Source organism: Aquila chrysaetos, chromosome 11, assembly GCF_900496995.4.
Source record: "Aquila chrysaetos chrysaetos chromosome 11, bAquChr1.4, whole genome shotgun sequence".
NCBI classification, from domain to species: domain Eukaryota; kingdom Metazoa; phylum Chordata; class Aves; order Accipitriformes; family Accipitridae; genus Aquila; species Aquila chrysaetos.
The window spans coordinates 34,155,699-34,183,343 of record NC_044014.1 but is presented as its reverse complement, the minus strand read 5'-3'; the positions used below and the strand labels follow the sequence as shown (position 1 = coordinate 34,183,343).

Sequence of the window (27,645 nt, the reverse complement as noted above, 5' to 3'; positions counted from 1 at the left end):
AGGTCAAGCAGAATGACTACAAAGATGTATATCTTTTTCCAGACAAGTATTGGAATATAGCCATGTCCCACTTTTTAGTTGTAATTACTGTTTTATTTCAAGCATTCTAGTATTTTTTTTTTTCTGCAAGACATTGAGCTTTCTGTGAATAGCTTACTGCTTTTGAAAGATCAAAGAAAAAATGTGCATGACTATCATCACCCTTGATCAGTATTTGGTGGACCTAAAGAAAAAACTAGTAGAAGGATAAATTTGAACTTGGTCACTCTTCTTTACAAGTCCTCACTTCACTGTTTCTCTCTCTGCCTGACTGTATTTTACTACTTGTTCATCAAGTATGTAGCATGTGCTACAAACTCATTCCATTTTTAGTCACGTTAAAAAAAAAAAAATCCACCTCTATGCCTCCCTGCAAGATTCTGAATCGCATTTGCCAGTACATGCTACCAACACCCCCTCCCCCATGTTTGTAACAAAGTTATAAATCACATGGCATACTTTTATAGTGTCAGAGGACAGTTGTAATTTTGCTAAATATCACTTGTATTATGTGATGTTGCACTGCAGACTTTTCTCTGTATGATGGCAATGCCAGACTCATCTTAAAACAAATATCCTGCAGCTGGGAGACATATACTAAGAAAAGCAAAAGAAACCTGAGTCCTTGAGCTCCTAGCGGGTTGATAGTGTTAGTAATTCCAGTGGTATTGTTTTAGCAGTAGTAGTTTCAAGATATAAAAAGAAAAAGTCTCCTATAAACTTTTATAACCTTTGGCTTTTATAATATGTCAGGAACAGAGGAAACTGTACAAAGTCTTCTACTGTAGGAAGTGTCTTTCTCCTTTTCTTTTCTCCCACCTATATTGGTTAGTTTAATAAAAGGTAATACCTCTTTGGTTTATTGCTGGAGGTTATAACTACATAATGGCTCTGAAGTTGGTATCACTGAGGAAAAAAATGAAGAGTGTAGGGGAAAGAATAATTTGCTCATTGAGTAAGAGAAAACGGTAGGAACAGAACTGAACAATAAGCCATTGTCGTTTCTGTGCTTACATAGGATTTTTGTACTACTAAAATCCTGACCAAGCATATAGAGACTTGTTTTAAAGATATCTATCTGTGAAAAGGCATGCCATTTAACACCATCCAGTGTTTTCAATTACGCTATAGTTAAGAAGATACTTGCCCACATTCAGACATTTTGAGAGTGTATCTTTCCATGACAGCCTAGCACCTTAGTTGCTCGTAAAAAGATGGTAGTAGAAAGTATAAATGGCCAGTAGATGGCGTTGAGGCCCCACGGTTGCAGAAACCTTAGCGTGTGAAAATCCTGTGTGCTGTTGGAGTTGTAGGATCATGTGGCCTGACTGTATTTTTCCATTTTGGACATTTGCATGTTTAGATGCATATCTTGCTTAAGCAAGTATATTTTTAAGTGTTATACTCAGTAGTTCAGAGAGGACACAATTTTGTTCCTAAAAGCTATGGAATAACATCAGACCATTATACAGAATCAGGAAATCCCTTTTGGATAGTGACAGATTTTGCGTTGGATTTTTTGTTGGTTTGCGGGGTGGGGGTGTTTGGTTTTTTTTTTTTTTTTGGTCCCGCTTAAAAATGGTATGGTTTTTATACTGGCTATTGTTTTACAGAACATCTTGTCTAAAAAGTAATGAAATTGCTGCTCCACTTTAAAGCATATGCTTCTGAGGGCTATTCCCATGTGTAATCTTTAAGTCCTTTGCTGAACTGGATAACTCTACACTCAGAAAGGTTGTAGTTTTGTGTTGTCTCCTATGCTTTTCTTTGCTTTCATTTAAACAAGAATATTTAGGAGTGAATGCCTTTTATGTGAAATGCATCACTAATAGGCTTTTAATGTCCTAATGGATAAGTAGGTGTTGAATGAAGCATTAGAAAGACCAAAGCTCATATGCTGCCCAAACCTGCAGGTCCTTTCTCTCCCTCTTCCTTCTGAGAAATTCAGTTTGTAAGTATGTGTTGGTCTTGCATTACTGTCTTGGTCTAAAATGGATACCTTTAGCTGCAATGAAGAAAACATTTCTAAATACTTCCCCACCCCCCTTTTTTTCTGTGATACAGATTGTGTCTACTTAGGGGCAGTACTAGCTCTTTGTTCTCTCTGCAGTGTGTTACGTATGGCTCCCCTAGCTTGCCTTTCTCTGATAACTGATCCTTCCTTTCAGCATTTAATCAGTTTAGCAGGTTCAAGTACCATCATTCATATTTATGACTGGTCCCTGAAGTAAGACAGCTATTCAATACCTGTAGTATGGCAGGGTGGGAAGTAGGAGGTCAACACAAACTAAGTATATTAACTGAGTAGAAGGAATTTTAAAACAATATGCAAAAAGGTGTCATATTTCTTCACAAGGAAACATAAAATAAGTAATAGGGTGGGAAGGATTAAGAAGATTGAAGGCTCTAGAAGTCCAAACTGACTGGAGCAGATCTTAATGTGTATTTCTTAGATGGGACTCCTGGGACTTCCCAGAACTTCCAGGAGATGAGACCTTTTTATTTGTTATTAGAATTATCTCAGTTACATAGAGGGGAATTACTCAGACGCTCTCGTTTGGTATATTTGGGAAATGGCATCTTGTTACTGTTCTGAACTTGCCTTGCTTTCCTGACTACCATCTTTAGCAGTGCTGCCAATCCTTCTTGTATAAGACAGGTCCTTGTATTTTCCAGAGTAATGCAGAGAAGTCAACAGACCACTGTCCCACACTAGTCACAATGTGCATGTGTATCCCACATAAGTGAGACTGCTCTTCTGTGTGCATATGACCTGCATGTACATGACCCAAGTGGGTTTTCAAATGAGCTCCTAAAGTTCTTCATATACAAGAACTGAAATGAACAGTATGTGGTGGTGTGTGGTTTGCATATATTGTGCATGCTCAGTGCCATGCAGTGGGAGACAGTCAAAAGGCTCCTGACAGGTGGTGCCATGTAGCAGGGGGTGTGTGGAAAAGCGTCCTTGATCAGAGACCCCGTGCAAGACGTTTCTGTTTTGGTGGAAACATGGAGGTAATAACGTTCTTTGCTTCTCACCTGGAAAGTGGAGAGGCTCTTCAGACTCTTAGCTGGAAGAAGAGTTGTGTAAGTTTGCTTTATATACAGTATAACTACTAACTATTGCTTGGCATTTATTATTGTGATGAAATAGAAAGTCCAGATACGCAACTAGGCCTCTGGCCCCATACATGTGGAAGTTATTGGCTTCTCTTAGGACAGCTGTATCCATTGATACAATGTTCTGAGTTCATCAGTGCCTATCCTAGTATGCTAGACCATTAGTGTGAGCAAAGACTTTCTATGCTTCAGATTAGGGAACCAGAAAAAGATGAGAATCTGCTGTACAGAGCACTGATTGGGTAAGGTTTTCTCTTGCTTGTTGGTCTGCAACTTTGTGGGCAGAGCTGTCTATCCTGCTAAACCTCCTCAGGTTAAGGACTGCTTTCAAGCCTAATGGTCTTCCTAGGTTAAGTAAAGAGGTTTGAGTTGTGGATTTTCCTAGGGTTTCTCTTTTATTGCTGTTGCAGGGAAGCTGTCACTTTCTATGCCCACATGGCACAGCCTGTTTAAAAAAAAACAAACAAACAAAAAAAACCAAACAAAAAACAAACCAACCCCAACACAAACAAAAAAACCCCCAACAATGCCCAAACAAAAAACATTTTCTCCTTTAATTTACTAGCAAATGACATAAAGCATTCTAGTGAAGAAGTCTCTCTTTTTAAGTAGTAATTGCCATTGCTGACCCCAGACCAATTAAATACTGTATTTTTCTTTGTAGGAGATAATGCTGAACTACCCGTCACGTCCCCTCACATAATAGAAAGCAGTCCGAAAGAAAGAGGGCTGCAAAAGAACAAGAGTGACAAATATCAGCTTGGAAAAAAAACCCACCCAAACCAAACAAAAACCCAACCTAAAATATTCATGGAAAAATAGGGATTGGAATGAAAGAGTAGTCTCTGTCACACACATGTAGGTGTGCTGTTGTGTAATCTTGAAATTCAATGCAAATGCATCTTTCCTGTCTTGATAGTCAGTTCCTGTTAAAACTACAGCTCCAAGTGCTGACAGAAGAAAGGCTGGGTTGTATATTGGGCACTGTAGTATTCAGTAGAATTAAAATAGTTAAAAATGAATAACTGGATTCAGTCCTGTGCAGCCAGGTTAAATACAAGAAGACAAATTTTGCACCAAGTAATGCTGTGTGTTATCACAAAAATAATGCAAGTTCTGTTCCTCTGTGGAAAACTTTGTTGCCTGAAGGTCTACCATGGGTTATGTTTGTTGCAAATTGTTAATCTGCAGTGTGTTAAACTGCTTAAAGAAGCAGTTTGCCTGTTCTCTCTTTTTGTTTGTGACTTATTATAGATTAATTGAAGCTTATGAAATAAAAATGTTCATATAACTTGATAAATATTTTTTGTCTTATAATACTATTTCAAGGAAATAGATCCTAAATTCAATACCAGGGCCACAGGGTCATGGTCTGTGACCCCACGCCTTTTTCTCAGGTCTTTCCAAACATGCCAATTAACATGTTTCTGCAATTCACTGAAACTTCTAATGTAATCATAGCCAGTGCTTACATTAATCTGATAATTCTGAATGTGATTACATTGATTTAATATTATATGTTTGTATGTGTGTATTCAGTCCATTGTGGCCGCAGCCAGCAGTATTTGGAAGCAGAAGAGGGATTTGCCAGAGATTAGTCCAGATTAGTCTTGTGTTGTAGGTTATGCTGCTACTGAGACATGTCTATTCCGTAACACTTTGGCCTCAGATGCAGAAAGTCTTTCCAATTTACCTTTTTTTGACATTCCTGCAGCAAACTGGAGAATGACTTGTGTTTGGGTTACAGCTGTGAATAATTCTCTGTTAGTGAACGCAGACCTCTTTTTGTACCCTATCTTATGTACTTGTGGTTCCTTCTGGCCTCTACAAGCTGAAAGTAGATTAGAAGATGGGCGAGTACAACTGATGCATCTGATCTAGGTCAGAAAAATAACTTCTGTCATGTGGGGCTGCCTCTTCTAGGCTTGAGGAGATCTGAAGGGACAGTGGTTTGGGGTTTTTACCGCTGGGATAGCATCAGTTGTGGCAGTCACTCAAAAGCAGTGAGAATTGGGCACCTGAGAAGCTCTGCAACCATGAGACTACTGTGAAATATTTTACATGAAGCACATTTCTTTATCCCTTATTGCTGACCTCAGTGCTTTGTCATTTAGGAAAGGCAACAATTGATCTATTTACACCTGGAGGATGGCTAATAAATATATTTCATAGATCATGTTTTGGATGCTCTTGGACGGATGTTGAGAGAGAGAAGAAAATAAATCTTATATCTAATGCTTACCTGATTTTTATATTTTTGAGGAGGAGCTCATGCAAGGAGGCCTAGGTTATAAAAGCAAATAATAAGGCACGAGGAAAAATCTCAGATACAATTACCTTTGGCTTCCCCACTGCTGGTGTGAGCTGAATCCTGGCGCTTGTGATCCCTGGGACACCTTCTGTCACCTAAGATTTTGCTGTCTCTTGATGTGACTTATCACATACAGGCCTTCTGGGACAAGCAAGACTGGCTTTCCAGCTGGTGCTGCCTTTTTTTTTTTTTTTTTTTTAAAATGATAGGCGGTTGCTGGCAGGGTACCTGCAAATGTCTTAGATTTTGATAATTTGTGTAAAATATCTAGCAAGTGTTCTGAAATTCATTTTTAGAGAGAGTATTTAAAAAAAAATGCACCAGATGTCACTTAACTGTTAATTTTATCACTTTTAATACCAACATTTTGTTCTGATATGTAACTTTCAACACTGGATCCTTTTTCTATAAACAAATAAACGAAAAACACTGCTCAGGCATTGAGTTGCTGGAACATTCCTGTAAAGTAATAGGGATTTCTTGTCGTGAGCCTTTTCTGAAATACCAAAGCAATGTTTTCTGTCCTTGCAACACGAATTGCAGTAGTTGCCATATGGAGAATAGATACATGCCCAATACAGTATTCTGCACTGGGTAAGAACAGCACCTTTTTGGTGGACATAGAGTACGCCAAGCATTGTGTACAGATAACTCTGTTACATCACGGGCTGACAATAATGTTTATGTGCAAGAAGATGCAAACTTTGGGTGTGCTGGCTACAAATATTTTTGTTGTTGTTGTCTGGGGAATTGAACCCCAACCATATCATTGCCTTGAAATAGGATTTTCCATTTATACTACAGACATATAATTTTTATACTTTGCAATATTGCCTCATGTGTAACGTTTTTGCAGGGTTCCAAAACCCGTCGAATCTCACACAGGAAATGTACAAACATATTTATAGTTTTTGTTATAAATGATACATGAAATATTTGGTCTCCAGACATCTTGTCTTTAGCTTCGTGTTGCCATGGGCACTCATTAGTATTCCAGGGAGGCCTGGTTGTCATGGCAAAGTGTGTAGTTGTACCGTGTTCCCATGGCAACCATTATGTACCTTCAGCAGATCCGCTATCAAATCTGTTTGGGTAAATCTAAGATGGTCTTATGGTAGCATTAATATTTTAAATAACATTACCATCCTATCCCTAGGTGATTAGCATTGCAAATGTGTTTGGTATGTTAATATGGACCATTGGGTCAGTATAACGCAGCACAGTTTTGGACTTCAGGAAAATTGTTTTCAAAAAGCAGTAGCAGGGGATAGCTTGACCTCTAAAGAGGTTAAAAGAAAATTGTGGTGTTGAAGCCATTTACATTTTTTATGTGTTCTTGTGTGTGTCTAAATTTGAAACTAAGACACTTCCGAGCTTGCAGCTCCTCCCTTGAATGACCTTGAGGAGTAACAACCTTCCTGTGTATGGCTAAGTGCATGTAAGAGGGTTCTGGTCTTTGAATTTTTTTTTTTTTTTTTTTTTTTTAGGAAGAGAAAGCAAATTACCTGCTGGCACACAGCTTGCTGTGGTTCGCTTAGGGACAAGGTATTGCTGGTGTGGAGCAGCACTGTAGATGGTTATCTTTGGATCAGTAAAATTTTCTATCCACTGCTGGAGAACTTGTTTTGATATTGGAGATGTTTAGAAATGCGGTAGACAAATTAACACCTGTCAGCTCCTTGCTAATGACAGACTGTTTACTTGCCTTAAATTTTGTTCTCCATTTATACATTTTTTTAGTTTACATAACGTACCCAGTTAAGGAGCTGATGAAAAAGCTGTGTTTTTTTGAAATGTTCTAACAGATGTGGAGTGCTATGCATTCAGATGTGGAACATGCCTACGTAGCCTGTTTTGATGGGACAGTTTGATTGGCCCCTGTACAGGTGCCCATGCAGTGTCTGTTGTTCAGTCATAGAAATGAACTAGAAGGATATACAATTGGGTGGAATGTAGAAATCTGTCCAACTTTTAAAATCAAATATCAAGAAATGATAATGCATTATTCCCAAGAAGTGTTGACTTGACACACCTGTGAGAGAATTTTTTTCTGCTTAATCATAAAGCATGAGGCTTTCTGCAGCCTTAGAGTATGTTAATTCTGTCATGGTTCTGATTTGTTTCTTTGTTGTGGTTAGCAGATAAAAAACAGTGACTTAAACAAAATTTTTAATCTGAATCGCATTATATAAAGACTTAAACATTAGAAATCACTTTATCAGCTCATATCCTTACTCTTTTGCTTTAAGTTGATAAAGTAGGTTTGCACGGATCCCTTGGCCTCTTTCCCAACTGCATTTAGAATTTCAGATATTTCTTGGAGTCCTTTTTCTGTAAGCTGTTTCACTTTTCAAATGTCTGTGCTGAAAAAGACCTTTTTGATACCCTTGCTTAGGGAACACCATGAACTTAAATGTGAATTGATAATCAAACAACTGAGTTATGTTTTCAAGCAATGCTATCTTTCAACATACTGAAAGCTGACAGCCAGGAAAGCTAATGCTTTTTGTCTTTTCTACATTTCTTCAAATTGGGTTTGCTTTCAAACTGAGTCAGACTGCATGGCCTGAATACACCAGTACTTCTGAAAATGCTATCTCACAGTACTCTTAAACTTGAATAAGAGCACCATGCTTTTAAGTACTTGGTTAAAAAAAGATATACACTATGTGAGGGGAAAAGAATGTACTTTTGTTTTATAAATTTGTTAATGCATTTAAAAAAATACCTGTTTACTTCAACATTGGTGCAGTTTTGTTTTGCACTGGCTTAAGGATCTCTTCAGTAAGCAGCTGCTGGCTTTGTTTAATAATTGTAATTTTATGTAGGTGTAGCAACAGTTAAACACGTGGCTCCTTTGAATCAGTGAGCGTGAAGATGGGCATCTGCAATGGCTAGGACATTACCATTGATTCTTCATGGAGTCCTTTCTTATTCTAGGTAGAATTTTTGTAATAAAAGGGAAAGGATTTTTTTTATAGCACTGACTTATAAAAAAAGTAAAGGCAGGAAGTGCAGTATGATTAATGTGCACAGTGCAGAGCTGCGCTAATATGAGCAGACATTTAAGCAGCTCTTTTATATAAATCTAGAACTGAGCAGTAAAAAGTGATGAGAAGCTCATTTTTATATATTTTCTTTTCTGTCTATCACCTATTTTCCTCAGTGACTCACAAACTAGAGAAATTAAGAATAACTGATGGAAACTGGAAACAAACACTTTTAAAGGAATTGAGACTGTGGAATAAATTGCCAGAATTGCACTGGGGTTGTCAGAGTTTTTAGCTGGCATCACCTGCTGTAACACTTTTACCCTACCTTTGTACATTGCTGATGTTGGGTGTGGGGGGGTATTTCTATTTGTTTCTTTCTCTCCTTTATATTTAGTCCCAGTTAGATTAAGAAGAGGGAGGATATGGGAGGAGGGGATAAGAATTCTCAGTCATCCTCATAGCTATAGAAACACAAAAATTCCAAGAGGCACTTGGGTATGGCCTGCACTTTTAGTGTTTGGAAGATGAAAACACTGCTCAAGCTCAGAGCTTTTCCTGAAGAGAGCTTCCGCAAGTTTCTTCGTCTTCTGTCAGAAATACCAGGGCATGCTCAGGCTCTGTCTGTGGAGGGCCTTTCCCTGAAGCACTGGAATTAATGTACAAATGAATAGGAGAGTCCAAAATATCTGACATGATGTAAGAATGCATTGCGCTTCAATGTGCATTCTTGTGCCCTTAACCTAACCTTGCAAGCATAGCTGATGCTTGGCTATTTGGAAATTTATTGTCCGTGATCTTTTACATAGAAATGTAACAGTTGCATAACTGAATAACCCAAGCTATTGCCTAGTAACTTTAAACTGAGTTTTGTTTTTCTTCTTGTCAACTGGAACAATATATTGAAAGCAAAAAATTAGTCTTGAAATAATCTTAGCCTGTAGGTGGTTCATAAGCAATTGAAGTGCTTGCTCAGAGTATGAATGTTTCTTATAGAATGATCTTATTCTCTACCAGGAAGAATACAGCCCTTAAGCATTCATGTGAAAAGTTAGACTTAAGTTACATAACTTAAACTTCTTGAATAGCCTATCGTAATTGCTTTAGTTGTCATGGCAGATAACTCTTGTTTGCTTGTAGCCATCAGCTGTGAAGGTACCAATGTATGCCAAGTAAACCTGTTACAAGCATGTTATGTGAACGCTTTTTATGCACTCTTTATCTACTTCCAGTATTGGCAATTATCCTATTGCTAAATGTATTAATGATGAAACTTCTTCATCAACAGTTTCTTCATCAATTAAATATTAATATAAACTTAAATATAGTGACTGTTGGTAGAATAATAGATGAGATCAGTAACTCTCTATATAGCCCGTTTGGGGACAGTAGAGTACAAAACATGTATGTCCAGGTTACTGTTAAAGAGAGAGAAGCGACATGGTTGTCACTTCCATGATTTGAACTCAGAAGCCTCTTTAAGTCATGGATGTAGCTAAAAGTTATATGTGACCAGGATGCTATCCAGATCTTTGACAGAAGTGCTCAGCATTCAGTTGTGACTTGTTTGTTTGACAAACCATTTTCTGCCTCTTATTTTGGCTTTTTTTGATGGGCTTTATTCCTCTCATATCTAAATACAGAGATTTCTGTTGATGAGAGTACAGGGTTAATTGCATGAAACTAGACATAGTCCATTAACATTCTATGTGAGCTCTTTCTTTTAATATAAATGTAGGATTTTATGCATGGGTGGGAAGGAGGGAATTTGGTAAAATAAATATTATGCAATGATACCCATGGAATTTCATGTTTGCCACTATTTTTGCTGTCCTAATATTGATGATACTTTTGTAAAAGTGCATTTTGAGTAGAAGCTAATTATTTTCTGAGAAATATTTGAAGTAAATTGTGTGGCATTAGATGACTTTGATTTATTTTCACCATTCTATATGCTGTAAATCATTAGCTTTTAAAAGTAGTGACTGGATCTAAATAATATCTGGTATACTTATTAGGAGCTTTCAGATTGACTATTACCTAGCATGTCAGTAGATTGCAATTAAATCTTAAATTGGATGCTGAGCCTACTTACAGGTCTTTAACTTAGCAAACATGCGGATTGTCTAACACACACAGCACTTCTGTACACATTATTACTCTAAAGGAAGGCAGCAGCTTGAATCTTGAAAGAATTTTTTTTCTTTTTTAGTTGAGCAATTAAATCCAAGCTAATAGTGTGTTCTGTTGTTGTTGATATAGTGGAGCTGTAATGAATTAAAATGAGGAAAGAGAAAAAGACACAGAGCTTAAAACAAACCAATCCAAACAACTTAAACCATATAACATGCTAGAAATGCAATCTTGTAATATGTTAAATAAGGAGTATTATATGCATGTATTACTATTGTGATACTGGGAGAGAAGCTACTGTTTGTCTTCATAATATTTTATTTAAGAGAAAAATGTTGTTAGTACTGTGCTAATTACGACGATAATGCCATTTCTCCAATAGTCTTAAAATACTAATCAAGGTTAAAAAAGTCTTGCCACAATGCAAGTTAGAAGATAGATGTCAACAACTGTAAGTACTGGCTAGTATATGGGTGTCTCTATTGGCACTTCAAATGTTGGGTGGTCTCGTGGATGACCACTCCTGAGACAGAAAATTATTTTTCCTGAATGTGTGACCTGATCAAACCAAGTTCTCATTAAGTCCTTGCTGGGATGAGATTAAAAATGTGGCTTGCATGTGAGATTAAAAAAAAAAAAAAAAAAAAAAAGTAATTTCAAAGACTTGGACTTCAGGCTCTGATTTTTGTGGAAGTGTTCTACTCTGTATGGAGGAAAAGAAGGGGCATAGAAGAAAGGATTGAGGGTATCTGTCATTGATTAGCATGCAGTTATCCAGGGAGAATTCAGAAAATGTGTGACTCATCTTCATAACTTTGATACGTATCTCCAGCAACAGTGGTGTGCTCAACAGTTGTGGTTGAGTGAAAATACTCTGCATTCTGCTGTTGTGGCTGTAGTTGCAGACTTGCATACATGTGTCAGAGGAGCAATGCTAGTCTTCAGACTAGCCAAAGGCAGCCTTAACAGGATTGGCATCTCCGATTCCAGCTGGTGATGGCTGCAGTATGTGCCTTTCCAGCACTGTGTTTTTAACCCTTTCTTAAGGTGAAGCATGAATACAGAGATATACTGGGAGTGATTTACAATCTTGCAGGAGTCCCGCTTTAAAGGAGTGCTAAGCTGCATTGCAGAGATGCCTCTACATACATGATAGAGTATAATCACATAAGGGGTTTTTTTGTTGCTGAGAGAACCCTGAAAACTGAGCAAGGATGTAACTTCTGTTTGGTAGCCAACTACAGCATATGCTTTCTTGGTTCTGGAGCTAGCATTGCTCCTTTGAACTATGTGGACAAGCTGGGGGTCTTTACTGCTTTGGCAGGCAGCTGGGTCAAAACCAGTATCAATCTGCTTATGTGTGCTGCAGGCCTCTATCAAAAGTAGTGTGAGTGTGGCAACATGTGGCACTGGTAACCAAGGTGGACACAAATGGTACAAGCATACTAGCACAGCTGGCAGGTAGTTGCACATCTTGAGTGGGACAGGTCAAAAAAGGTAATGTTTTCTGCTGTTTCTACATAGTTTTATAGTGTATTTTTTCCAGAAGAATGCTCTGAATAAAAGACAGTTTTAAAATGGGAATAGGAAAGGACTGTATGTGGAAATGTGTCCAGCTGTAGGACTTGAGATATTGGGTGTGACCTCCGTAAATTAAATGTTGTGCAATGCCTTTATCCTCTGATAAGTGAGAACCTAGAAATAGAAGTATGAACGTTGCCCCTACTTACCACTTGTGGAGAATTCTCCTTTAGTCTAAACATTGGACAGTAATGAAAGGAGGTTGTTCCCTTTGGGAATCAAGCCCTTTATTCAAAATGTAGTTCAGCAACTGAGCTAAAGAAGAATATCCATTAGCTACCAGTAATAGCATTTGTATCCCCTTTGCTGGATTCTAGCTACTAAATGTCAAGACATTAAAATGCTACAAAAGCCTGTGTTGAAATGGGACTAGGTACATAATTTAAACATTTAAAACATACCAGTGCTGAGTGATAAAGAGCTCCTCAGAATTCATACATCAGCTGAAGGCGCTGCTACCCATTTATAGGGAAAATAGTAGCCTTCTGTAGAATATGCAAATTTTTCAGAAAGAACTGCTGATATAGCTATGCTTGTTTTCTGTGTTTTCGTTAACTGTGTTAAAGTGTGTGGTAGGACTAACCCGAGCCCTTGAGACTCCCATGTGATTTCAGCACAAAGAATGTGGTGTGTGAGAGGGAGTATGTGACTGGAAGGTGTGTCCCTGAGAAAAGACACTCAGAAATGTTGAAACATCTCCCAGCAATGTTATGCTATTGGCTTTTATTACTTTGGAAATGCAAAAGCAGCAAGTCAAGCAATTGTCTAAAACTTTTACTCTAGCATAAAAATTCAGGAGTTCTACCAACATTACAGATAAATATTTTGTTTAATTTGAATCCCTGTTGAAAGTGGTAAATATTTTTCTTGTCTGTGTCTTAAAAAGGTGAAGCTTCAGAAGCCTGCTATCAAATTGGTCTTCTCATTATTGGATTGGCAAAGCTTTTATGTGTGGCTATGCGTATTGTGTTTTGTTCAAGCTATAAAATAACCCTTAGTGTTATATTCTTTTTCTCCTTTTCTCTCTCACGAGAACCAATTGGTGTAGTCCATACAGTTCTGCTCAGTGTCTTAGAGAATGCAGAAAATAAGTTTCTGCCTCAGTGAGAGACTGAGTGGACTTCTACTATTGCTGAAAGTAATTATATCTGCTTGCATATCATTAGCTAGTACTTACTAGTTACCACATTGCTGACTGCCATGTAGTAATGCCCTTTCTGCTGCTGTTGGTATCCTATGATTCTCTCTGGCAACTCATTAGACCAAATAATTCTGTTGCATAACAGGTCTTTTATATTGACTGCCTGATGTATTGCCAAGGCAGGTTATGTTGAAGAATGTATGGAAGTTTGGTAGATCTCAAAATTTTTGTCCCTGAGGTCTTCTGTTAGTTTATGTCATTGATATCCCAGTCTAACTGGTAGTGGCGGACATGTATGGAAGTCATAGCAACTGCTCCAGGTAATGGGAAACATCTGATATTCCTAATACCTTCTCATTATGGAGCAAATGGCAGGGTAGACCTTGTTTGTGGTGCCTAACCTGGACCCAAATTCACTAATGCTGGAAAGTGATTAAATTTCTTTCCTCAAAAACGCTATTTATGCTACCTGAAAATGTAGCCTAACATCTTCACTGATGCCTGTTATTCTAGACTTACAGGTGCCCTTTCATAAGTATCAACCTAAAATCAGTATTGCACAAAAGACAACTGTGTGTATGTCTATGTGCACATAGAAAGATTTCATTTAGGCACATGCACACACAAGTACTAGAGCACCACTGAGTAGAGTAATCATGGGCATAAACTTGTAATGGGATGCCTTCTCTTAACCATCTGCTGCCAAGTATTTCCATGGAGGCCAGGATGCTGTACATCTGCATTCTGTCAAACTCTGCTTGTGTATTAGACAAGACACACAAGCAGCTGCAGAAAGAACTGAATGTTGTAGTACTGTCATTTACGGAAACTTCAATGTAGCCTGAAAGTAAATAGATGAGAAGATGAATCAAGAGCAAGAAGAGTCCAGCCTATTAAAAATGCTATCATTCAGAGGACTTGTTGTACCTTACAAGTACTTTCGTATTTATGGAAAGTACAGATATATCCTGCTTCTCCTCTCACCACAAATCTATAACCCAAATGCCTCGACTTCTAATTTGTCAGAAAAGATTTTATAGATGTCTGAATGTGATAATGCTGGGAACCTTGATTATTAAGGTCAAGTGTTGTTGTCAAAGTAACACTTTTTTCCTAATGCAAATTCTGGGCAATGTGGAGACTGACATTCCTGTGGAGTCTAAGAAACGTGGTGAAGAGCTAAGCAACAAGGTATTCTTGTCCTTTTGGCCACTACAGACACACAGTGACAATTTGTTGTTCTGATACCAACATGCTAAGGATTGACTTGCTTGGTTTTGTTGAGGCACAACTCTTCAGTAACCAAAATCTTGTCTAGGGATACAAACATATCTACTACAAGCATTTCATTACTTCCTTATATATTGTACTGTGCAGCCTCTTGTTATCCTCTTTTATGGGGCCACTGTCATAATTCTTTAATTACTGGATACTTTTACCTATATGCCAAGCATGGAGAAAAGCTCCAGTGCTCACATCAGTGAGATGTTCATACTAACTAGCTAGTTAAATTCATGTTATATATTCCTTAAGTGCTATGGGTGAATGTTTCTCCTCCCTTTGTACATTCCCTTTACAATAGTATAGGCATTACAGTATTCACACACAGATTACAGAAAATTGCGCAGACTACAGAAAATACTGATTACTGGACTCTGGTCTAGCTGTCTTGATCTTTCTTATGCTTTCCATCGTGCAGATTGCAAAGGTACGGCAATTACCCTCCATATCTTTCCTGTCTTTTGTAGTCTCTCTTCCAGTTCCATGGAAATCGGTCAAGAATTTAGTGCTTTTATCTGTTCTGTAATTTGTTCTCAAATCTGATGTGCTGCTAGTTTACAAAAAACTGTAATAACTGCCAAAGCAGCATATGTGAATGACATGAACAGTATTGTAGTAAGCAGCCAGCTACAGTAGCATCTTAATTCATCACTTGCTATGGGAGAGTGATAGTTTAGCCAATCTCTTCAGATGCTGGTTTGTTATTTCAGATATATTTAGGACTACTTAGTTCTTCCATTTGGGAAGTAGATTGGGTTTTTAAAGCAATTTCTCTTTGAGCTTTTTGACCATTCATTGGTGGTGTTCAGATCTCAAAGTTAGAGTCACAACTGGATTAAAGTTGCTCCTTCTATGCTGTAAGAGAATGGCAAAATGGAAACATGAATTATTCACTAGGGATTGTAAAGACCTTCTCAGGTACATTAAGGATGGATTGTTGAGTGATCTGTGTAATACTTTGCATAACTTATGAATTAGAACCAGAAAAGTATTTACAGAGGCAGAACCAGTATTTACAGAGGTAGAACCTATTGTTTGTTTAGAAATACACCCAAATAATTACTGAACTGGAATGTGGTTTGACTTTTATGCTGAGAAAATTTAATAAATAGTTCAACAATGCTATTTCCTATTTGTTTTTTACTGACTATTAGTAAAGTGTTTTGTATTCAAGTTAAATCTTGAAATAAGAACTTGAGAGACTTAGGATGTGAAAATATTTTATTTTTTGTTACTGGGGTTATTGGACAGAATACATTAATTTGGGAAAGGAAATACTCTGAAATACTTGGATTTTCATATGATAGAGAATTAGCTGAGCTTTATATAGATACTGTTAATAATTCATTCTGAATTCCCACTGTTTCAAAAATAAATAAATAAATAAACCTGTTACAGGCCTACTGTGACAAAAACCAAAAGCAAGTGTATACCTCTCTTGAGCTTAGTTTCTCACAGGGATTTTAAGTAACTTGTATAAGAACAGTAGAAAATGAGCAGTTCTAGGCATTGCTCTTTCAGTGGTACTGTTTCTATAATAAAGGTGGTTATTTTGCTTAGTTGATATTCAGTCTGGGCAGTCAGTGACAGTACAAGCGTATAGTAATTTCAACTAAATCATGTGATATTATATGCTTTATTCACAAAGAAAGCAGAGGTGTGGCTGCATCATGGTTTAACCCCAGCTGGCAACTAAGCACCACGCAGCTGCTCACTCACCTCCCTCACAGTGGGATGGGGGAGAGAATCAGAAGGGTAAAAGCGGGAAAACTCGTGGGCTGAGATAAAGACAGTTTAATAGGTAAAGCAAAAGCCGTGCACGCAAGCAAAGCAAACCAAGGAATTCATTCACCGCTTCCCATTGGCAGGCGGGTGTTCAGCCATCTCCAGGAAAGCAGGGCTCCGTCAGGTGTAACAGTTACTTGGGAAGACAAAACGCCATAATTCCAAATGTCCCCCCTTCCTTCCTTCTTCCCCCAGCATTATATGGTGAGCATGATGTCATGGTCTGGAATATCCCTTTGGTCAGTTGGGGTCAGCTGTCCCGGCTGTGTCCTCTCCCAACTTCTGGTGCACCCCCAGCCTCCTCGCTGGTGGGGTGGGTTGAAAAGTGGAAAAGGCCTTGACTCTGTGTAAGCACTGCTCAGTGATAACTAAAACATCCCTGTGTTATCAACACTGTTTTCAGCACAAATCCAAAACATAGCCCCATACTAGCTACTATGAAGAAAATTAACTCTACCCCAGCCAAAACCAGTACAGGCTGCAATTTAAAGCTTAGCTAAATGTTTTGTAATGGCTATGGAAATTAAGCACCTCAGAGTGAGCAACTCTTCTGTGGGAAGACATAAGTACTACTTAAAAAACAGTACAAAACAACAAAAAACCCCCACCAACAAAAATACCCCTAAATCCTCAAAAACCACCCAACCAAAAAAACCTCAAACCCCAAACAAGTTCTGAAATCAAAAACCTTTGCTTTTCATGTTAACAGGTGGGCTGATCAAATATATCTCTCTACATTTCTGTTGTGGTTTAACCCCAGCTGGCAACTAATCACTGCACAGCTGCTCACTCACTTCCCCTGCACCCTGTGGGATGGGGGAGAGAATTGGGGGAAAAAAGTAAAACTTGTGGGTTGCATAAGAACAGTTTAATAGGACAGAAAGGAAGAAACTAATGATAGTAATAACAATAATAAAATGACAATAATAATAATAAAAGAATTGGAATATACAAAACAAGTGATACACAATGCAATTGCTCACCAGTTGCCAACTGATGCCCAGTTAGCTCCTGAGCAGTGGTCTGCCCTGCCCCAGGCCAACTGCCCCCAGTTTATATACGGGGCATGATGTCACATAGTATGGAATATCCCTTTGGCCAGTTTGGGTCAGCTGCCCTGGCTGTGTCCCCTCCCAGCTTCTTGTGCCCCTCCAGCCTTCTTGCTGTCTGGGCATGAGAAGCTGAAAAATCCTTGACTTCGTCTAAACACTACTTAACACACTGATGTTTTCAGTTGTTGCTATCAACATTCTTCTCATATTGAACCCAAAACATAACACTATACCATCTACAAGAAAGAAAATTAACTCTATCCTAACTGAAACCAGGACAATGTCAAATGGATTTAAGAGAGCAAGTAGTAGATTAATGTTCTTTATTGGAGTCCTGTTGGCATTAATTCTTACTTTTTCAGTTCTTTACATTTTCTTGTGTTTTGAGCCAGAGAGTTGAGACAGATGGGCTTCCATAAAAAGCTAGTGTTTCATTGGATTGGTACGTTCAACTTTCTGCTTTTTCACCTGAAGATCTGAACAGTTGGATAGTTCTAACTCTATAGAGATTCAGGAAAGATTCTGGGGGCTTGTGTCATATCTGCATGAAATCTGCTTGGCCTCTTTCCCAACCCCTGCTAAGAAGTCATTGTTTATGTAGTCATGTCGTTGACTACTTTACTTGTTGAAAAGCATTTGGTCAAGCACTGTGGGTGGCACATCAAATGCAAAGCCACCAAGATGCTTAAAACTAAAGTATGCTGAAGAACCTGGTCTGTCTCTGTTCTTGTTATTTTCCAAGTAGATGAAAAGGATATCTACTGTGTGGGTGGTTTTGGTTTGGTCCCGTCTGTCCCCCCTGCCCTCCGCCCCCCCAGGTTTCATCTTGCAGTTTCTTTGCCTATCTCTAGGTTTTGGCAGAACTGGAGGTATACCATGTTCTCTTCGGTGCTTTGCAGTCTTTTGGTTTGCCATTTCCTTCTGCCTAGTATCTTGATATTTCATAGTCTTTAATTTTTTTTTTTTCTCTCCTTTTTGAGGGCCTTAATCTTTTGCCCCATGACAACACATGGATCTGTTTAGAAAAACAGTATGAACAGATTTTCAGGACACAGACTTTTTTTTTTTTAACGTAGGACCCTGGGTTGAAAACAACTGGTATGTGTAATATCCCCATGAGATAGCAAGACATCATCATTCTATGGGATGTGAAACACTTATTGTGACATCAGTAAATTGTGGGATGTGAAGCACATGTTGTGACATCAGTCAACTGTAATGTGTATTGTGACTTCATACTTCTGATGCTGATGCTCCCCATTGTATTTTTTGTAAGGTGTAGTGTGTGTATTTCTGGGATCTGTGCTACAAAGTGATGATCTTTGGATTGCTCCACAGTAGACCCTACTAATGTTATCTTGTCATGTAAGCATTATGTTTATTTTTGTACTACTATGGAGACCATTCTGCCTACTAGTTTTAATTCTTTTCAATTTAATTTTTTTATTTTTAGGTATACTACAAATTCTACCCTCCAGGCAGCCCTAGAAAGGTAAAACCTTAAAAATCCCAATTCTGATCATTCCCTGGCTTTACATGCCAGTGTTTGTTTTGTTTTTATCCTCCATGCATCACTATAACACTGAGCTTACCATTGGAAAAAACAGAGAATGGTATACTGTAAAATCTTTGGGACTCTGTGATCTCTTTGAGCACTCGGAGAGAATGTGTTTATCTACCATCCTGCATTTTTGGCTTCACTGCTTTTGAGCCTCTTCTAACTCATCTGTTTCTCTAAGTATCTGTGTTGCTGTCGTGTACTTCTTTAGTGTTCCACATCATAGATGTTGCTTTGTTTATGTGAGCAAATAAACAGTAACTCTTCATGTGGAAATACATGAAAGGCTATTATCATTTAGAATAGCTAGTTTACACACATCTTTGATGTGACAAGAACTTCCTGACTAAAGACTACTTGCTACAGAATTTGCTTACTCTTAACAAACAAAAATCCTCTGTCAGTCATTTGAGCTGCGCTTATCTGTAGTTGAAAACAATTTCGTTCCATGTCCTTGGTTAAAAAACACCAGGTATGCAGACCTTAGTGTTTAGCTATGTCCTTATCAGTTGAATGTTCAACTATTAATCACTTCAATGAGAAATTAAGCTATGCTGTGCTCTTATGCTTGTATTAGCAGTATATAATGCTGGCATATGAATCATTATGCCCTTTCCCTCTAAAATACCACCTGAAACCTGCACGAGAAACTTATAGTCTTCAAATGTTACAAATCTGTGTACAGATTCCTCCTAATTGCCTTGGGTTTAGTCCACTAATGCTCTGGTGTACACCTTTTTCTCTTATGTCAGATTAGAATAAGGTGAAAAAAATCACCAGATTCTAGGAAGTTTTGGACAGGAATGTGTTTGTTACTTCTCTCATTTTTCTTTTCCCTCACATGTTTTTTTTTCCTCTTGTCTGGGTAACATTTCTCTTGGATTGTAGTCATTGGCAAATTACAAGGCAAGATGTTGCACAGAGAATAATTTACTTCCAGTTAAGTTTCTCTAGTTTTGTACTGCAACTGGACAGAAGTTGTTCCTCCTGGTTGTTACTATCATCTACAGAAGCAAATATGAGCACTGGGGGTACTGGTGTCAGATGATTAAAGGCCTGTGGTATCATCTAATCAGGTGGTTACACTGACTCCATACGTCAGCTTTGTCTTTATTCCCCTAAGCTGTGGAAATTAAACTTCTTGGACATACAACGTGTTGCTTAATAGAACAAATGCCTTTTATTGTTCACTTATCATATATTCCTCTTTTCCAATAAAAGCATTTGGCAGAACAGTCTCCCACTTAAGTTTCAGATTTGCTGGACATCGTGACATGTTTAAAGTATCTAATAATGCAAAAAGTTTCAATGGACAAGTCTGTCACCCAATTTCCCATGCTATGCTTTTGTTTTGTGTTTTAAATACCAAGGTTTAGAAGTGCTCTGAATTTTATTGTTACAAGTATTGTATGTTGCCATCAAAGCTACTGTGATTCAGCTGAGAAGGACAAAGACTGGTCCTGAAACTGCCATCATCTTGGTAGAAAAGAAACATTTTTGATCATACTCACTTCCAGATCTTCCAGGTGGCTGAACTAAGCTCTCACATTGACATTGTGACCAGCGACTGAAGGCATGAACTGGTACAAAAGTCTCTTGGCAACACTGTTAAAACTTTAAAATTATAATAAATTTAAATAAGGCAGAAAATTTGCACCGAACAGGGGAAGAATAAGAGGGTGGGGGAGTAAATGGCTGAAGCTGGCACAACTTGCCTTTAATCCCTTTTCCATGTTCAAACTGGGACAACCTCAGATGCCCTCTGCTGAGCGTAACACATTTAATGAAAGAAGTGTGGCTCTTGTTTTTAATCTTCTTAGGACTGGAAGACCGTTTGAGTGCTCTGGTAATCCATTGCCCAAAAGAAAGGAGGGAAGAAAGAGGGAAACCTTGTTCTCTTTGCCAAGGCCAGTTGTCTAGTTTGATTCTATGGAACAAAGCTTTTGAATTAAGGAAACTGAATTTAGCTGTTAGCTTTGAACCTGTTAAGTGCTATGTATTCAAGTTGTGCTGCTCTTTCCTGGTTGTGTTGTGCTCACACCCCACCTGAAACTGAACCCTGCGTTGCCCATGGTGAGGGGGGAAAAGGAAGGAACAGTGGTGTTTTCCAGGAAACCGGAGGAAATGTTCCTGCTTAATAGGCAGTTCTCTTACCCTTCCTGCTTATCCCCTCTTAGTGTTGAACAGTCGTGACAACTGACTAGTAACTACTTGTAGTGGGAATCGCTAAGCTATACTGACCAATGATGACCATTGTCCTTTTTAAGTCTTGTACCCCGTGCTCTCTCATCATGCATGAAGCATGTGTGTTTGGTGCCTCCTGAGCTCTGTTATAATACTCGGTTCCTATTTTTGTTCCCTTAAAGGCTTAAAGTGTAGTGCATAGTTAAGGAATGCACCTAGATGAAATTACACCAATGTGTGAGTTATTGTATGTCTTAATAGCTGAGGCAAATATGTTTTCCTTTAAATTTCACCAACAATAGTTTACACTAACAAACTAATGGTTTTTGTGATGAAAGAAAAACAGAATACAAAAACATTATAAATAAGGTGAAGCTTAAAAATACATGAAGAATCCAAGAAAACATGAAAAGAGCGAAAACCACTTTATTTCTTTACATTGTATATTTTTAAACTGACAGTCCTTGACTGAAAATGTAATTGCTTTCTCTTCTACTTGACATTAAGGATGTTCTTTTTATTGTTGTCAGAAGGTTATTTCTTACTCTTATAGCTTTAACTTGTCATGACTCAATCCAAATTCCAACATTTTACTTATTTCAAGAGCTTTGAACAAGCTGATGTTTGAGACGAAAGCTTTTTTCATTACTTAAATTACATATTTGTGTGGGATGAGAATCAGATGGCAGCATTTTAGAAATCTAGTTCACCACTTCAGTCTTTTGTGCCAGTTATCTGTCTGGTCAGGACTTTGATATAAAGGCTTGGAAATTAGAGTTGGCATCTGTAGGCCTGTTTGTTTAAATTGAGGTATTAGAAATAGCCAGAAGTAAGGACTGGAGAAAAAGCCCCAAACTCTGAGGCTGAGACTCTCTCAGTTGAAGACAATGGCATGATACTCGGGCAGTAATGCCCAACATGGTAGGTGCAAAGTTGCTGGAGGATAAATGGTCCTTACAGAAGTCATGTAGAATGACTAAGCACTGTTAACTGTATCTGTTATATAGTGTTTGCTGATCCAGGTATATGCAATGCCAGATCCTGGAATCTGGGAGGTGTGGAACTTTTTTTTTTTTAACCTTGCACCTAGCAGATGATATTGGAGTAATTGAGGATCCTGGTGATCTCTCTGTGCAGGAATTTGTGGCACAAAAAAACCCAACCCAACCAACACAATTTTCAGGAAAAAATGTTGACTTTGAAAATGTAGTATTTGGCTCTTATATTTTTTTCCATATAGCATCTTACAGCTAAGATCTGTGCCTGGGAAATAGTTGGTTCCTCCTCCAAAATTTGATTTCCAAATGAGAATTAATTCCTATAGTCAACCGGGGGGGGGGGGGGGGGAGAAAAAAATCAGTGTGTCAGCTTTGGTTCTTCAGCTGATACGTAAAACTGCCTCTAGTATTGTGCACTTCATATTGACTTTTTAGCTGTGTTCATGCTTAGCCTTGATGTGCATCAAGATATGCATCAGGAGTCTCCTGAGCTCCTCTATGAAGATAAAAATAGAATGTAACTTCATAGCAAAGGGATGAGTGTGGAATGAACTCTGTCTTGTTTTCTACCCTTTTTGTGCTTACATGTATTAGAAATCCCAGGAGATTATTTTTAACATGGAGGGTGTTCACATGTTTCTATGCTTAAAAACTACAACCAAGATTTTCAGTTGTGAAATAAACCTTTATTTTATAAAGTGTAAAGTTCTACGCAGAGCACTGCAGTCAGAAGACAAAGGTGTACTGATTGGTAGGTAGAGGCAATGTTAAGGATTTTGGTTTAAACATCTGAGCCTCACTTGATGTAAAAATGACAATTTACATATACATTTTACAAAATTGTATGTAAATCAGATGTGTGAGAACTGGGATAGGTGAACTAGTTTAGATGCAGTGTGCTAGGCGGTAGAGCAGGAGAATGTTCTGCTTTTTTTAAAGCATTATCATAATTGGGATTTCCGGTTTAAGTTTTGTCTGCTGTGTAAATGTGAAAACTCATAACTGTGGTGGGGAAGTAAGCTTTTTTTTTCTTCTTCTGGAGTACAAACCAGTCAGCTAGTACAGCTATTTTTGGCAGTTGAATATTGCTTTAGCTAAGAACCTATTGTATGCTATTCCTTTTAGAACATTTTCATAAATACAATAAATCACAGTAATGGTTCTTGTCAAGACAGGTTGTTCTTTCAAGTTTTAGTTAGATCTGTTTTGTCTTACTCAATGCAAACAGACAAAATAGTAAATTGAAACAAAAATTACAAAGCCCCTTGATAATTAAGTACCACAGAAATGGCAGCAGTGGCTATCAATAGCAGCAGCAATCAGTAAAATCCTACCTATTTAATTTCTCCTAGTATCAGTGATCTATGTGTTTTGGGTTTTTTTTACTTATTCAACTGTAAATTAACTGGTTTCTATTGTTTGTTACTTTATGTATTCGTGTAAGATTTTTCCTTTCTCAGTAGACAAAACCCAAAAAACCACCAACAGTAACACAGAGTTTTGGGTTTAGTTGTTAATATTTTCTGCCTTTTTCTCAAACAGATTACAATTTTGAGTTTTCTCTTCTAATTACAAGAAAAGTTTTTATTTCTTAATGCAGCAATTTTATATGCAAAGTGCTGGGAAGGAGGTTTAGGTTCCAACACCATATTTTCCTGGATTCCAAAATAACAAGCCAAAAGGATGCCTCAGCAGAAGACAGCAAGTCTTCTGGGCTTATCTCCAAACTTCCATTACGTGATCGCTTTGTTATATCTGGACAGCACCTGTTGGAGGAGGAGTAATAAGTGAAACCTCACTTAAGCAATGGCTGCTCACAGAAACAATCAGCTAAGGACAAGGAAAATTCCTGCACTCAAGCAACCCTTGTCTTTAGCAACATCAAGAGACTACCTAAAAGATGGAGTGAAGAAAACTAGTGAAGTATGCCTGAAGTTTCAGGGGTGCCAGTCACTTTGAAGCAGCCTGCTTTAAGAAAAGCTGATGACTTTGTGCTTCTTGCGTATAGAAACTACCCTATTTTCTAACATCCTGCCAATAGCAGAACTGCCCGAGTTCCTCAGAGAAGGAGACAGGGAAGTCTTCTGCCAAAGCAGAGAGAAGAAGCTGTTGTGATGGGAGGTGTAACTCTTATTGGAAATTTTTTTCAGTCAGGTCAGAATTATGAATGGATTTCATCCCTTCCTACTATCCCTAGAGATAAAGGTGAGGAATAAGATTGCTAGTCATCCAAAGAGTATGAGCAACTGAAGGAGCATGGCCCAGAGGGGTTTAATAGAGGATGAACCAAAAGCCTTGGAGCCTGTGAATGGGAAAATCAAATTGTAACTACTCAGCAGTGGTAACTTGTGACCAAAGAATGATCTGGCATGGAGGGCAAGAAGGCCCAGCTACAGAAGGGCTTGAACTGGCTGGAAGCTGGAATGCCAGACACAGAGCTACTCCCTGTACAGGAGTGAAGTTTCCTTTGCTGATGAGAGAAGAAACAGCCACAGCATTGTCTTGTAGTGACCGTGTAATGCCAATGTTTGGGCAGCAGAGCTGGTGCTGGGGGATGAACCCAGCACTGGGCTAAGGTGTCCCATGCCGACGTTCACAGGATTGGTGCTGGTGCAAGTGTATATAAGGAATCGGCTCCTGATGCATTTTTGCAGACTCCTTGTAGAACTGCTTATGGCAGTAGGACTGTTCAATGCATTGTTCATTACAAGTGTTTTTATATTTAAGCACAAACGTGTGGTTAACTCACCTCAAGGTGTGCCATAAAAATTCCCCAACACCTGGAAGATACAAAGTATGGTATAAAAGGAACTGGTTAGGCTCTTCGGAAACTAAACCTGGAAAGAACAGCCATGTTGTGTTAAATGAGTGTGGATGGTGAGAAAGACCTTGGAGGCATAAAACATATGGGAAGAAACAAATTAGGGAGAATACTAGACTAGAAAGTGAAAAAGCAAGTAAAAAAAGATGGTGAAAGATGCTAGCAGTGTGAGAATGAATTAGCTGTGATGTTACACAGAATGAGATTGAGACAAAAAATGTAAGTTGGAAGTGAGCGGGTACTCACCTGTGCCTGGAAAGGAATTAAATAGTAGATCTGAAAGGGAAGTCTTGGATCTCTCAAAACTGCAAGGAAGAGTGGCGAAAGAAGCTGAAAAGTGGATAGGTGGAGAAATTAAGACAAAATCGTGAGTGTTTCATGGTAGGATGGATGAACACCACAGAGCTGTCATAAGCACTGATCCCAGAGGCTGGTATGCATGCAAAAGGCAAAGTCAGATGTGTGACCAAGGTGGCAAGTGGGGGGAGCTGATGTGTATATAGAAGGCATGTGGAAGAGACAGGTGAAAATGGAGGGATTCCTGTCAAAATTCACTGGCCAGTATGAGGTTTCAGTGGTTGTGCTGAGATGGAACATTGCACACACAAATCAGGAAGAGGCAGATGAAGTGGTGGAAGGGAGGGTGCCAAATAACACTAGCTCAAAGGGAAAACGAAGGGGAAGGAGAGTTGGAGGAAGAGCAAAAGGAAAAAGCAACAAAGTTACTTTAAAACTGCTTTTGCGAAGAATAGAATGTTCACTATGCAACAGTAGAAAAATGAGATACCAACTCTAACTTCTTATGCACATAATGTAATTGGGTAAGCGTAATAAAGTGAAAGATGGGACTGTACTTCCAGAGTAATTCCTCTGTCTGTGTTCAGCCTGATGGAATTAATCAGCTGATAAGCTGTTACAGAAAGTGAACAATGCTATCCTTAATTTTTAAGTTATGAAAAATATTGACAACTTGAAACAGTGTTTGCTAGCTAATTCTTTCAGCTTGAAATTGAATTGTTATGTAAATTGGAGCTATTTCAGTGCTTAAAAAATGTTACATACACTGCATGTACTTCAGACTTTTACTTTTCTCTAAACACACGTTAATAATAATGATGTCTCCATGAAGCATTTATGATATGCCCTGGAGTTTAATGATCAGATGGGGTTAATCAGCTCACTTGGGGAGCCATTGAGACTTTGAAAAAGGGCTTCTTAAGCATAACATTTCTAGCTAATGGTCATTTGGACTTACATGTCATGGTAATGAAGTCAAATTGCTTTTCTGGCTATCAAAATTGTATAAATAGAAGGTGAAATTTGCTCTGAAGAACAAGGCCACATGCAGATAGCGAAATGTGAACCTTATTAATGCAGCATATGGAAAGCTGTTCCTGCTAATGTCTCCTGTTACCAGAACAAGTATTGCCGTTACTGTTGAAGACTCTTGTGGTCCTTCTTGCAGCAAGAAGATGCTGTAAGTGTTGCTATATAAATAATGTGGAAATGGCGTGTGGATAATGTGTAAGGATTTGTCCTGAGAAAAAGCCAGAGGGCATGACTGCTGAGCTGGAAAGATTCTAGCAGGAATGCTAGTTCATGCAGCCCAGCAAAATATCAAGAAAGTGGGATTATTTTTCTTTCTGGTAATGAGTTATCATGAGGGCTTAACTACTGAGCTAAGTGAAAAGTAATACTAAAACAATTTGTCTTAAGGTCAAAGTTAGAGCTTTCAGTCTGTTCTTGCTGTTGTTTCTCCTGCTTAGAATAGGAACACATATTTAAACCAAACCTTTTACTGAAATTTTCATTTGACACCTCTACTTTTTTTGGTGAGATCAAAGCTACTATTGAGGGCCTGCTTCTTTTGAGAATTTTCAGATTAATGATAATGCAGTTCAAAAAAATGAGCAGAAATGAGAAAAATAGGTAAACAAATTTAAGAACTTTAGTTCATCATTGTTATAGTAAAAATTATATCTATCATTCTCCTTTAATGCTCTGTGGCAGCTCCAGTTTTGATGGATGGAAAGAGAGCTTTTTTTTCTCCAAGATGCTTTAATGGATATAATAATTCACCTATTTTGAGCTTGAAAAACCTCATGCTAGTTTCCCATATTTAAAGTTTCAGAAAAGCAGTGTTTGTTGTGAGGAAATTATGCCTGAAACTGAAAATTGACCAAGTGTGTTTTAAAGCTAAACATCCTTAGAGAAGGAGGCCATTTATAATAGTAGTGGAAAGTGAGCACACCAATTTGAATTAACAAGGAAGGATTGGGCAGCCCTAAAGGTTAACAGTTTAACTCTTCTGGTTTTACAAACTCTGTCTACTTTGGTGGTGTTGAAACTAGTGCTAGTGTTTTTATTTATGCCATCATATGGATCGCTTGCGCCTGTGAATTACAGGTTTTTAACAGTTTTGACTAGAAAGCTGCAAATTATACTCACGTGTGTGCTAGACACCCTTGTGACTTCTACCTACCATGGAAAGTGAAACTAAAAGTGATGAAAAAATTCTGTTTGGAGGCCAGAGGAGCAGATCTTTCAGAATATTCTATGTTTGAATCCCATTTGGCATGATTAAGGAGGTATAGGCAACGATGCTTATGTTAGCAGCTCTCCATATAGAAACAAGATGGTAGAAAGCCCAC

The 27,645-nt window shown here is 38.2% G+C and overlaps 1 protein-coding gene across 2 annotated transcripts in view; it reads left to right on the top strand.

The window, feature by feature from the left end:
• The window catches only part of ANK3 (ankyrin 3), a 382,076-nt gene that overhangs the window by 28,933 nt on the left and 325,498 nt on the right, over nucleotides 1-27,645 (top strand). Inside the window, exon 2 of one of the 2 annotated variants that reach the window (XM_041127047.1) lies at nucleotides 18,887-18,925. The exons of the other annotated variant lie outside the window; for it this stretch is intronic. Within the exon in view, the coding sequence (XP_040982981.1) occupies nucleotides 18,887-18,925 (39 nt within the window). The remainder of the gene's footprint in view (nucleotides 1-18,886; nucleotides 18,926-27,645) is intronic. 2 annotated transcript variants of the gene reach the window in all.